At 42.6% G+C, this 13,170-nt stretch overlaps 1 protein-coding gene across 1 annotated transcript in view; it reads right to left on the reverse strand.

The window, feature by feature from the left end:
• Positions 1-5,160, reverse strand: part of MBOAT2 (membrane bound O-acyltransferase domain containing 2) — a 100,622-nt gene extending 95,462 nt beyond the window's left edge. Inside the window, exon 1 of the mRNA XM_056343756.1 lies at positions 4,942-5,160. Within this exon, the coding sequence (XP_056199731.1) occupies positions 4,942-5,013 (72 nt within the window). The 5' untranslated portion in view covers positions 5,014-5,160. The remainder of the gene's footprint in view (positions 1-4,941) is intronic.
• Positions 5,161-13,170: the final 8,010 nt, after the last annotated feature.

Below are 13,170 nucleotides of genomic sequence, written 5' to 3' on the forward strand. Positions count from 1 at the left end.
GTAGGTTGCCTTGGCAGAAAACAAGGGCAATCAGTAAGAGCATAAAGTAAGGGCAAAAAACATCAGTAATGCCCAAGCCTTTGTGAAATAACACAGATCTAACTAGGAGACACATCCAGATGTTCCCCGCAGGCAAATTGGGCACATTCTGCTGCTCAGTAGAATGATGTCCCACGCCACCTCCAAGCCTAGCCTTTTACCTGAACTTCAGCTGTGGCTCATCTTCAAAGCATCAAAATAAAGTAAAAAAAATTTGCAGATATATCTTGCCAATCACATACGTGTAAAAAATAAACATTTCATATGTATATACACAGAAAAAAACATCCTGCTCCCTCTCTTTGAAGGCAACAAGGTGAAACACAAAGGCTTTAATATACATCAATGATAACTGCTTTTAGGTGGAACTGAGTGCGTTAAGGGCATGTTGAAAGCACGTCGGGTAACCCTCTGCGCAAGGAAGCATATGCAGAAAATTATGCAAAGACGTAGATGCAGCAAACTGGCCTGTGATCCTAAATTAAGGAAGCTCACATGGTTTATACAGTACACCGTTAGGAGGACTTGGGGTTTTATGCCTAATCTTATTTTAAAAAAGGTTGGTTTAGAGTCTTTGAAGGCTGACAGCAGTAGTGTAGAAAATTATATTTATTCTACACAAATGAACAAATTTATTCAAGTAAAAACTAAAATTAGACTGGGGAAAAAAAACCAAGAAAAGCGTGGAAATAGCAAGGCTTTTTTTTGTTGTTGTTGAAAAAACACTGCTTAACTTTACATCCTCGATTTTAAGTGAAGCGCATAATTATAAGCATGACATTTTATTCAGTCCACACATCTTCACATAGATATACAGTTAGCAGTTGAAGCCATACTCTTTCTTTTATTATCTAGAAGATAATCACTGAAGTTAGCTTAGTTGATCCAGTTGTTCAGACCACATGCCAGGATCTCAAGATCAATCTCTTAGACAAGCCATGCAGAAAGTTGACGCTCACACATTGTCATAGTCAATCTCCTGTCTCCCCTGCTCAGCTACTCCTCTACTATATTTGTCTGTTTCTATGGCAAATGAAGGGCAGTAATAACCCGTATAATTTTTGCCCATTTTCAGATAAAAATTTTGCTCCCTCTGGTGGAATCAGCAAAAGCAAAATTATTTTCTCAACTGACCTCACCCTGCAGACACCTAAAGCTGAGAAGCTCTGCTCTCCTAGAATCTTTCTCACGTCACAGCAGATTTAAAATATGTCCAATTTAATGAAAGATAAGCTGACATGTCATCAGGAGAAGTTATTTGTCAACAACCAGCCAGATAGTGCCAGAACTAGAAACAGACCAAGGTCCAACATGCCATTTGTCAGGCTTCACCTCAGAAAAAGAAGAAAGCAACATAAGTACAGGCAGGAAAAACAGAAGGCTAAGTGAGAGACACAACTATAATAAAATAATTCAAGTTACAACCTCAATGCATTACGCAACACATGATTCTCTAGCAGCCAGGTTTTTATGATAACCTTTCTGATACTTCTCTTCAGCTTGTCAGGGGGTGGGAAGGACATAACTACTTTCATTCCCTCTCTCCCTTAACAAAACAGAAGGAATACTGCAGTACATTAATATTCACTGATTCATTAAGGACCCAAGACAACACAGCTGTCAACAGGATGCCTTCTTTGCCAAGTAGAAAACTTAGGTTTAGGAAACTTAGTAGGTCTAAAAAGCCCAAAGATACTGTTCTTGTGAGGCTTTTCACTCCCAAGAAGTCTTTTTTTTTTTTTTTCTTATAGCAAAACACGAAAGAAAGGTGTATAAGTTTGCATTCCCAGATCTACAGAGATAATTCTAGGTTCTTGTTCACACCAAACATCTTCCCTTGCACCAAACAACTGAAAATAACAATGGAAAAATTGGAACAAGAAGCCTGCCAAAAAAAACACTAGCTTTTCCAAGTAGCCATTTCAGTTAACTTGGCGCAAGACAAAAGAGTCAAAGGAAGGGTTAACATAGCAACAAGTTATGACATAATACCTTGTTGGGGGATATACACAGAAGCAGAAAACAAGTTCTTCTCCATTCCTATAGCTAACTAGTACTCTAGTACCAAGAAGAAAAGTCTAGCAACAGCAATCTGTTAGAGCAACAAAGCTTTTCTCTTGTAACACAGTTGGGCACAGAGGAGACTGTTCTTGCTTACAAGCATGTCAAATGGCTCTAGTGGGAGTGATCATCCTCCACTTTTTATACTGATCTCCACCTAGCCCATAACCAACGCCATTCTCAAACAAATCTGTGCCTCTAGTTCTACCAAGTCAAAAAAGTAATCAATTTCTCACACTCAGTCCACACACTGATATGGATCTGATTAGTTAGTTCAATCCTAGAGGTAGAACAGCTGCACCTTTAACTGAAATTTCTACTTCCATTCGTTGCCAAATAGGCAAGGTTCTTCCATCCGTTTGTTTGAACACCCAGACAGTAGAGTAACATTGACACATGCTATGCAGATTTGTCCTCCGAGTTACATGCCTTTGCCTTCACCCAAAACTTTATAGCAGAATAATTAGATACCAGTGGCTTAAACATAAATCATAATGACAACATTTTAGATAGAAAGATCAGTATCTACTTGTGGTCAAAACTGAAACACAGAAGTGGAGAAAAAGGTCCATCAGTCCTGAGTGCTGGTATTATTGTGGAGTGCCCTTTCCAAGTACCTGCTGTACTGGTATGATTGCAGTCACAGTACAGATTTGGAACAAGTAGTATAAACAGCCTCCCAATGAGAAAACCGTTATTCTTTTTTCAAAGCACTGCTATATTTTCATAGCTAGTATGTATACAGTATCACTGAATATTACACACAATCTTTGAGCACAGCGAAAGGTATCAGCACTTTTCCTTCTATGCCCTCATTCTCTTCTTTACTACCTTTGATTTGATTACACTGAACACATTTCACATTCTTTCTGTATTACAAACTTAGTATCAAGATAGACTCTTAAGCTGAGAGGTTACAAAAAAATTTAACTTTGCCTTTTTTTTTTTTTAATCAGCAGTAGACTCATTCTCCTCAGTGCAGCATAATTTGTAATTCTTCAATTCATACTCCAGTCATAATCAGTGCTCTTCATACACAGCTGGACTTATATTATGTACAGTCCCTGGTATGTAAAAACAAAGCATGTATGATTTTTAACTGCATATAACAAAACTTGTAAACTATGTGTTTAGCCATCCTCCATTGTGATCATCCACAAAAGCTTCAACAGAGCTCAAATGGTATTTTATAACAACATCTTGGCTTTACAGGAGCATCTGTTGCAAAAACATTCAATACAGGGAAGTTTTCCAGGCTTTGATAAAAAGTAACTTTATTATCATCAACGCTCAAATTTGGTAGAAGCTGCATGACGTCACAAAGCAATTAAACTTGTGACTACTATTATGAATATTATGAATACGATGCCAGCATTATACCATAAAGAGATGGCTATCTCTTATTTGTTTTATAGTACCCTGCAGAGGCTACACGCTTTATGGAAATAAATACATGGCACCTGCCAAGAGCAGCTCACAGCCTGCATGTACGAGGCACCGAGCCATGTGGTGCCATTGATCCCAGATGCAGGTATCATTGCAAGGTGCGTATAGGATCTGTTCCATCACAGCAAGCTCGGTTTTCAACCTGCCTGCTTTTTGTCAGTTTTCTAGAAGATACTTTTTTACGTGTATCCTTAACCAAAGGTTCCATTCAAACAAATGACTAGGGGAGTGAATGGAGAAAAACAAAGAAAGAACATAGAGTTCACAGCCACTTCCGAAACTCTTTCACTAGACAAGCTCCTTCTTCTGTATTTCACTTCCAGTTACTCTTCTCACTTGTTAGGTGTATTTTGTAAACCCAAAACATCAAAATCTGCCTCTACATAAGCACAGAGCGTTTTCCTTATTGTGTTTCACTGGTGCATTAATGGAGACCTCTTAAGTATTTTTAAATAAGAATTCCCCCCACGAAATTTCCTGATGCTACAAAATTTATAGGAGGTGTAACTTCAGGTTACTTATGCCTTCATAAACACATAAGCATTTAGGGTTTAGGAGGTCTAGACCACTTCCCCCACGAACAATCTTGTCCAACTTCAGTCATTAAACTCTACGAACCTCAGTTTCCCGATCTTATTTTGTAACCTTCTGATGTTCCGTGCAGACGACACGATTAACCACCTTCAGGAATTTTTACATCGCTCGGACAAAAGACACCAGGGAAGCGCTCTGCCTACAAAGTACATACAATTCCCCACCGCACCGTGTGCGGCACACGCTGTTATTTAACGCCGCATTTAAAACTCCCCGGCAGGCGCATCCAGGCGCAGCACGCCGCTTTGCATCTGCAATTATTACCCAACCTTGGCAGCGCCGAGCCCACACCGGCCCCGTTCCCAGCTGCGGAGCCACAGCTGCCCGAACGGTGGATGCCAACAAGTTGGCCGGCCCGGCGGCGCCGGCAGCCCCCGCGGCCCGAGCCCGGCACGCCCGAAGGCGCGCACCGGCGGGGCGAGGCGGGCCGTGCCCGGGATGCGGCCGCGCTGCCGGGGCGGGCGGCGGCTGGCGCGAGGCGGGCGGCGGCGCGAGCGCACCTGCCCGCGGAGCGCGAGCGCGGCCGTAGCTCCCCGCCCCGGCGCCCCCCGGCGGGCCGCGCCCCGCTCTCCCCTCACCCGCGGGTCCGTGAGGGGAACCGCCGCCGCCGCCCCGCCGGGCGCTACCCACCCTCCCCCGGCACCCCGCCCGGCGGAGGCGGGGAGGATGGAGGGACCGCGGGGGGATGGGGCGGGGCGGGACAGCGCGGAGCGGAGCGGGGGCGCTCGCACGGCGCGGCGCCGCCCCTCCCCGGCGAGCCCCCGGGAGGCAGCGGCGGGGCAGGCGCCTCCCCATCCTCACCTGGTCGACGGGCAGCCGCACAGCGTTGCTGAGGGGCTGCAGCAGCGTGGAGCCCGTGGTGCTGGTGGCCATGGCGAGGGCGCCTCCCCCCGCGCCAGGAGAGCGGGCGACGAGGCCAGGGAACCGCTCCCCTCCCGGGCTCCCGCGGCGGCGGCAACAACGGTGGCGACGGCGCGAAAAGCCCCAGCCCCGCACGGCGCCGTGACAACAAGGGGCCGGCGCGGCCCCTCCGCTGACTGACGGGGCCAGCGGCCAACCGGCGCGCGGCGCCGCCGCGGAGTGACAGGCGGGCTCGCCCAATCCCCCGCCCCTCGGCGGGGTGGGCGGGACGAGGCGGCTCCCCTCCGGCGGCAGCCAGCGGCCGCGGCCCGGCGCGGGGGGCGGGAGAGGGAAGATGGTGTCCGGGCGGGCGGGGGTCGGTGAGGTAAATCGTGGGGCGGGGGACGGTTCGGGAAGGAAGGAAGAAAGGAAGGAAGGAAGGAGTGAGGTGGTGGCGGCGGCGGCGGCGGCCGTGGCCGTCACCACCACCCACCCCCCCGCGCTGAGGGTGGGCAGAAGCTACGCGCAGCGCACAGGTACCGCGCAGGGCCCGGCGCGGCCTCGCCCTGCACCAGGCGAGGCTGAGGGGGCCGGGGCCCGGGCGCGCCTCTCCGGGGCGTGCGGAGCCCCTCGGCGCCGGGCGGATGGGGCACCTGAGGAGCGGGGGCACCTTCCCGCGCGGGTGGGAAGGCAGGGACAGCCGGGCAGGGGAGCCCCCCGGGGAAGCGGGGTGCTGGCAGCGCTGGCGGGGTCGATGCCGGGCGGTGGGTGGCCCAGGTGGCGGGTGGCCCAGGTGGCGGCTGTGGCGGTATCTGTCGCTGAGGGTAGCGCAATATCATGTGGGCACGGGTGTATGTTGAGGTAACGAAGAGATCGCCCCCCTGTTCTGCTCCTAACTATCTCCCCTCAGCCAGGACGGACGCAGAGGCAGCTCGGTAGCTGCACACACCACGGTGGATAAGTGATGGATATGCGCAGGGCATGAGGGTGGCCTCGCACTGTGAAGAAGTTGCAAAAAATGGGTAAAAAATCCTGTTCCTACTGCCACTGGTAGATTTTAGGAAGTCTGTCATGGCTATAAGCCACAGTTTTCAGTTTATTAATTAAATAATTAAAATAAATGTAGTTTATTAATGCATATATCAAATATACAATTAATTTAATAATTGTATTAACAAATACAATAGGCTTGTTTTCTAAACACAAAAACCTGAAATGGTACATGCGTAAGTACTTTTTCAGGACGTTCAGCCTGGCAGTGCTGAAAGAAAAAAAGAAGTGATAGGGTCATGCCAATAATGACAACTTGGTATGCAGCACAACTCTTCCACCTGTCCAGGCAATGCCATCCAGTGTGAAACAGTGAAGTCTTGAGTGAAGGCTTTGCATTAGGGCGCGCAGCAAACTGCCAGATGAGCTTGTGCAGTAGGCTGCTTATCACATCATTCTGGATTAGTGCCCTACCTGCCTCTTTGACATTACGGCTTTCTGTAGTTTTTTCCTTACAAACTAACTAACCATAATTGTTCTAAACGATGTGGTAAAGGAGGCTCCAAAGGAGTATACTGCTCTTACCTATTAAACTGCTCAAGAATCCTGGGTCTCTTGAGAGAAAACTGTAGGTTATTCCTTGCACTTTATTAAACATTTTTAAATAATTATTGTATATTATACTTCTAAACCATGCTGTGATAAGTAATTTACCCTCAACAGAAATGTTTCACCACTTTAAGTATGTGAAAGGTGAAATGCCTCGTCCAATATCACACTAAGAGTCTGAACCATGTCTGGAGTAGTGGTTAGGTATAGTGATTTACATAGCCATTTAAGTTCACAGTTAATGCTAATTGGTAGTAGCAGGAAAATGGAGGTAAGTGTAATTATCTGAAAACAGCCGTTGTTTCTCTTACTGAATTACAGAGCACACTCTGTACTTATGCCTTAGCTTGTGGTAAGGTCTTTTGTCTGCATTTAAAGAGACTGGTTAATAGGTATAAATAAGTGTTTTTAATTAGATTTCTTCACTGCGTGACAGGCAATTACAATCGTGGTGGCATCACCAGCTTCAGAAGCAATAGCATGATGGTTTTGTAGTAAAGCAAAGAGAGCTGCTTTCAGATGGGGGGGAGGAAGAAAAAAACTTTTCCCAATTAGTTCTGAATCAATCGCTTAAATCTAAACCAGCAAATTGTATATACATATGAGTAACTTCTTAGGAGCGCAATGCCGCTGGGCTCAACACAGTCTGCATCACACTATACGTATGTATATAAAGACTAAGATCATTTTATCTGATTTTCTTTTAGTAAGGAGACATATACCTATGCACAAATCTTTGGAAATCTCAGCCTAAACGCTCTCCAGTGAAGCCACAAAAGAGCTGCTTTAGAAAAGGCTGATAGCTAATTCTGAATCATAGTCTAGTCACAAGAAATTATTCTGGTGCACCTATATGAATCCATGGAGGTGGTGTTACTGAGACTTTCATGAAATATTCACTGCAAATAATTGACCTACTGAATGAACTTCTTACTTTCAATTAACAAAATGCCTGACAACAAGCTCATGATAGCACGGCCTAAATGTCTCTTTGCTTTAAAACACATCCTTAATTTTCTGGTCATTTTTATTTTTGTCAATGTTGTTGTTCTTGCAGTGCTCAGAAAATACAACAATATGCTTCTCTGCATGACTTCTAGGATCTTAGGAGTTCACACTTAAAAGATACGTTTACCTATGCTGTAAGTTGCAATATCATTATAAATAGTTTGCACCTGTGGTATTAAGTTACATAATTACATCTTAAGTTTCCACTGGAGAAATGCAGTGTTTTAGGAAGCTGTTCTTGTCCTCTTATTTAGGAAGGTGTGTGTTGGGGAAGACAGTGTCAAAGAAATAGATCTTGAAAATTAATTAATAGTCCCTTTGTAGTGATGGGGGAAATTGGTTACATGAAAGAACAAAAGGGGCCGTGCCCCAGAGTGTAAACTCTACATTCACAATTAAAAGTGAAGCATACAGATGCTGGTCAAGAAGAAAGCAACGGGAAAATAAGCAATTTCTGCCAGGGAAAAAGTAGCTTGTCTTTGATGTCTGCTGTAAAATGTATGGTAAGGGCTTTCATGGGCACTGCAGTAAAACTAGGTCTTCTGTTTTTCCTTTTTTTTTTTTTTTTCCCCAAAGAAGATTTTCATTATATATGTTTTCAGAGAACTTCCTGCCTGTGTGAGAATACTGTGTTGTGTGTGGGAAGATGAAGCATTGCTGGCAACAGGTAGCATTCTGTGTCACATTGACACGGTAACAGTGCAATTTGTCCTGAAAGTTAAATGATACTGTGAAAAAGGAGGCTGGTGAGTGACACAAAGAAGCTAATGTACCCAGAGTAGTGAATCTATAACATTTCACTTTAGTGGGACAGTTTTCAGTAATCACTATTTACTTTCTTACTGTTTAAAATATTTACATGTAAGTGAACAAGAAGTGGTACTTCTGCAAGGAAAATCTTTCCACCAAAGGCTGTCGGTCAAAACGCAGGAGGACGTGTTGATTTAAATAATCCCTGGAGAGTGGCTTGGCATACCATGAACTACTTCTGATGTTCTGCAATTAAGTTTTTATGGTCCCAGAAGTGCTCATAGTTCTTGGGTATAAAAATAATCACAAAGGCATCTCTCAGCCTTAAAGAGATTACTTAACCTGTCGGAATGATGTAACAAACACTAGAGGTTTCCTGTAAACTTAATTTGACTGATGATTTAAGATATTCAGGTGTTTACAATACCAGTCTTCCCATATGACATTCTACAATAGAGAACAGAAAGAGAAGAGCTGTGGCAGGGGACAGGAAGGGGCAGTGGGACAAAGTTACTAGATGCACCATTGTGTACAGTTCTTATTTCTCTATTTGTTTGATAAGGTCATTCTGGGGACACATTCACAGTCAGAAAATGGAAACGATTACTGAAACTCCCTTTAGCAAAACAGATGAAAAAATGGGTTTCTGTATTAGCTACAGAGAGGCGATCACTTTTCTACAGTAAAGTCTTACTTTAGCCTTACGTGTATCTGGCTTTGCTTAGCCTGACATATTTGAGACTTCATTCTGAAGAGAAGAATATTTCTGCAACAGCTGATCCCAGTCAAACTGAATTACTGTTCATAAAAAATCTACTATTGAAATTGTGGCATTTCTGTGTATCTTAGTCTCACCCTTCCTCCAAAGCAGTCTTCTGCTATATTCAAATATTCTGTTATAATAATAATATATATATTACATATATATGATATATATACATGTGAGCATAATAAGCCTCACATGCATCTGCTGTTTACATGCATCTGCTGTTTCTGAACTACTCTAATCTTTAATTAGCCAGTTCTGCTATATTAGTAATTTAGTGCCCAGTGTGATTCCTGTTAATATTAGGAGGAATTCTTCATGATGATACTGTTGCTTGTCAGCTCAAGTAACATTTGTTTGGCTCTCTACTGATGAGGAAAAGTATAAATACCTCTCTACAGTTTAGCTACAAGATAGCTAAAATCTCCCTTTGGCTCTTTTAACAGAACACTTTGGCTTTAGATTTTTGAGTTGTTTTGTTTTGGTCTTAGAGCTGCTCTGAGAGCAAGCAAGCTTTTCTGTTACTACGACAACAATCAGTTTCTGTCGTAAAACTGATTTGGACCAACTTTCTTTAAGTGCTTAAATTTTGTAAATTCTGTGATGGGAAAGTTGTTGGCGTCTCTCAAAAACATAGATTCATGTTCAGCTCAGACCATTGTGTTTTTCAGTTATAACACAAAGTCTGTTAACAGGCAGAGCTGCTAAAGAATGCACAAAAGCTCAATTTATTGTTCAGCTGTAAATATCAACTCTCAGGTACAGATCTTAGAAATGATAATTTCCCTGCTAAAGGAACTTCCTGCTTTCATGACAAGGACAAACCAGCTGACTTAACAAGAAGTTACTCTGGTAAATGAGTTGCCTTTTCAAAGCAAATTCTACTCTAAAATTCTTTATGGGGAAACAGTACAAAATGACAATGTACAGCGTTTGAAAGTGTAATAACTAGTGCCACATGCAGTTGGGGTATTGTGCTCTGGTGATTTAAAAGTTTGAGGAATAGAAGCCCTTTTTTCAGAGCTGAAATAAAAGCAATGAACTTCAAAGCTAAGTTATGAGTTTAGGAACAGTTGGTTTGAGATTAATTAGGTACTTATCAGACTGTGAGAAATACGGTGGATGGGAGAGGCTGGTGATAACTAAAACAGTAGGAAAGAACTGACAAGTCTACCTTTTTAATTGATTTAACTATATAAAAAAAGCACATTTGTATGAAACACATATGAATAGATGTGCATCATTTAGCTTCATTTCCTGTCATACTTTAACAGCAGGACATGGAAATAACTGCTTTTAACAAGTTTCTCAGGTTTCTGGGCTGTCTTTGTATTATGTCTCCTTGGCTGAAATGGGAGACCTGACTTTTCTCAATATCTGATGTTACAGGTTCTCAAACTGATCCTTGCCGCTTAGAGAGCTCAGTTCCCAAGGTGCCTCCTACTTGCCTTAGGTGACTGCAACAAGATAGGACTAAGGCTCTTCTTTATTTGGATTAATTGTTTCTGAAATAAGAATACACCTTATTCATCCCAGAGTTGCTTAAGAGTTGGTTTTAATGCCAAGATAAGCTTGCAGAGTAAAGTGAGTTTATTCTAAGAGCAAAGGTTGAACTGTAGGAGGGGGTGCAAAGTAAGTAACAGAAATGCAATTCAAAATTAAGTTTACCAAATAAAGTTTTCCTTTCAGTTGCTTCAGGTTCACAATTAACTTAAGGGAGAGAAAGGGAAGACTATGGAATTTTCTTTTTCTGTCTCCCAGGACTGGCTTGCCCTAAATAGCTTTCTCAGTCCATATAGTCATTGCTACTTAGCTTAGGATGGTTCTCCTGTTCATATGAAGTATTGTGTTCAATCCTGATCGTATTCCTATTAAGTAAGAAGTAGGAATCTTTCCGTGAGGGGTTTCTGGGTTTGGTCCTTGTGTGTTCATTTGAGCTTAAATTACCCTTCTGTTTTTGGAACATTTTGTAAGTATTTGTGATAAGATGTCTTTGGTGCCCATGCATCTTATTAGTTTTATTGTCTGCAATTAATTTTAAATTCTTTGTAAAAATTGCACATATCAACACCAGAAAGGATAGGGTTGGTTGTATGACACTTCATTCCTACCCCTTCCGTCATTCCCGCTATCCTCATACAGGTTTGAGGCTCCTGCTTTTAAAATTCCTCCCTTGCTACTTCTGACTCCAACAGTGTCAGTCAGCACAGCTTGAAGTACCTCCTCTTCGCCAGCCAGTAGGTCGTGCCAGACTGTTTTGTGGCCGAAACTGGTGGTGTGTGTCAGAGTCAGGGTGAGTGTCAGGTAATGAATAGAAAGTAGGTACTTGGGATGTTAGACCTGTCAGCCGCAGCCCGGAACAGCCCGGTGCAATTGAACTTGTCACTGGGTCAGAGCCCGAATGTTCCTGCAGCTGTTCCAGGACCCACCTGCTTCCCCAATGCCTTTTGCTTACTTTGTATGACAAGCGAGAACCTGTTGCCGTCTGTTTTAGTGGGTAAGCCTTCGCTTTTCAGAGCAGCAGAATAGGGGAAGCTTGGCTCAGCTCGGAGATCTGGAGACCTGAGAGGAAGTGAACATAGAGCCTCACACTGGTCAGCTACTGAGCATAATAATACTTAATTGAGATTTAATTTTGTCAGTTGCATCTTAGCTTGATGTCGTGTCTGCTTAGTCTCCCTCTGCGAGCATGTGAGCATTGTCCAAACACAAATTGGTGAGATAATAGTCACAGTAACATAGTCCTCCCCACAACACACCCAAAGCTTCAATGAGTAATGTTTTAGGAACAGCAGCCAAAGATGCGTATTAGTATTCATGTTTCTGAGAGTTACTTCAAGTCACATGCAAGCTCAGATATATGTTCCATTTATGTAAGTAGTGTTATTGCATAAGTAAAGCTATGAGTTTGTTCAACCATTCAGTCAAGCAGCAGTCTCTCTTAAATTGCACTATGTGAACCTGAAATGCTGTACATAATAAATTTATTTTTCAGAAAATCTATCTAGGAAACTGAAGAAGCATTTTAGTAAATGGAACATAATAATAAATATAAATTCAAATTTTTTCCTTGCCAGTTCAGCTAAATGATTATCACATTAAATAGATTTATCCTGAAGTATTTGATATAGTGCTTTATTCTTTTGACCCCCTAAACTGTATGTAAGAGCAGAGTTTGGCTATTGTGTCCTCCATGATTTTTTAAATTTGTATTTATGATGAGGGTCAATTTAACATGATTCTAAATTGTACCTTAATTGGGGTGATATTTAGGACCGTGAAAGATTAAACAGCCTGAATGAATAGGCAGTATTCCATCTTCTGCTTTGTCAGTAGCACTTTCATCACTTCTGTGAAGATTAGGAGAGAGATATATATATATATATGTATAACAAAAAATGTTCATAACATCAACTTGTTGTAGTCTTTTATGGAGGTCAAAATACTCCATTTCATAATGTTTTGTCCTCATGTCTTTGTTGTAGAAAGCAAAATCGTCTGACCTCCTGCTCCTAGTTTTGACATCTTTATTGACAAATTGTGATTACCTTTAATAAGGAATTGTGAGTACTAAAGATTTCATAGGAGCACTGGCTGTATCTCCTTGTCTTTTTAAAATGTGAAGTACAATTATTACAAAATTAAGAGAACAATGAAGAACTGTTCCTGGTTTTCTTCTAAAAGTACCACATTGTAGTGAAATTCCATGAGAGAATGTAGAACAGACAACAAATTTTAAAGGATGTCGTTATTCTGTGGGAATCACTAGCAGAAAATAAAAGCCATTTTAAAGGTATGTGAAAAAATACCAGCAATGGTAGACACACTTTAAAATTGCAAGGGTTATAAATCTTTAAGGCTTGGGCTTTTAGTTATGTAAGCTAAGCAATTGTTACCTGTTCTGTGGGAGAAACTTATGTGTAGGTTATTATGTAATTAACTTCACAGATATTTTTGCAGAGTTTTGAAGGACCCGAGAGAGAGAGGATGCTAGACCACTGATCTGAGTCCCTCATGCTGTAAAGTTGTTCCATCTCTTCCTAACTATACCCATTTCTATTAGAGAG

The sequence above is a fragment of the Falco biarmicus genome, chromosome 6 (genome assembly GCF_023638135.1).
Source record: "Falco biarmicus isolate bFalBia1 chromosome 6, bFalBia1.pri, whole genome shotgun sequence".
Classification (NCBI taxonomy): Eukaryota; Metazoa; Chordata; class Aves; order Falconiformes; family Falconidae; genus Falco; species Falco biarmicus.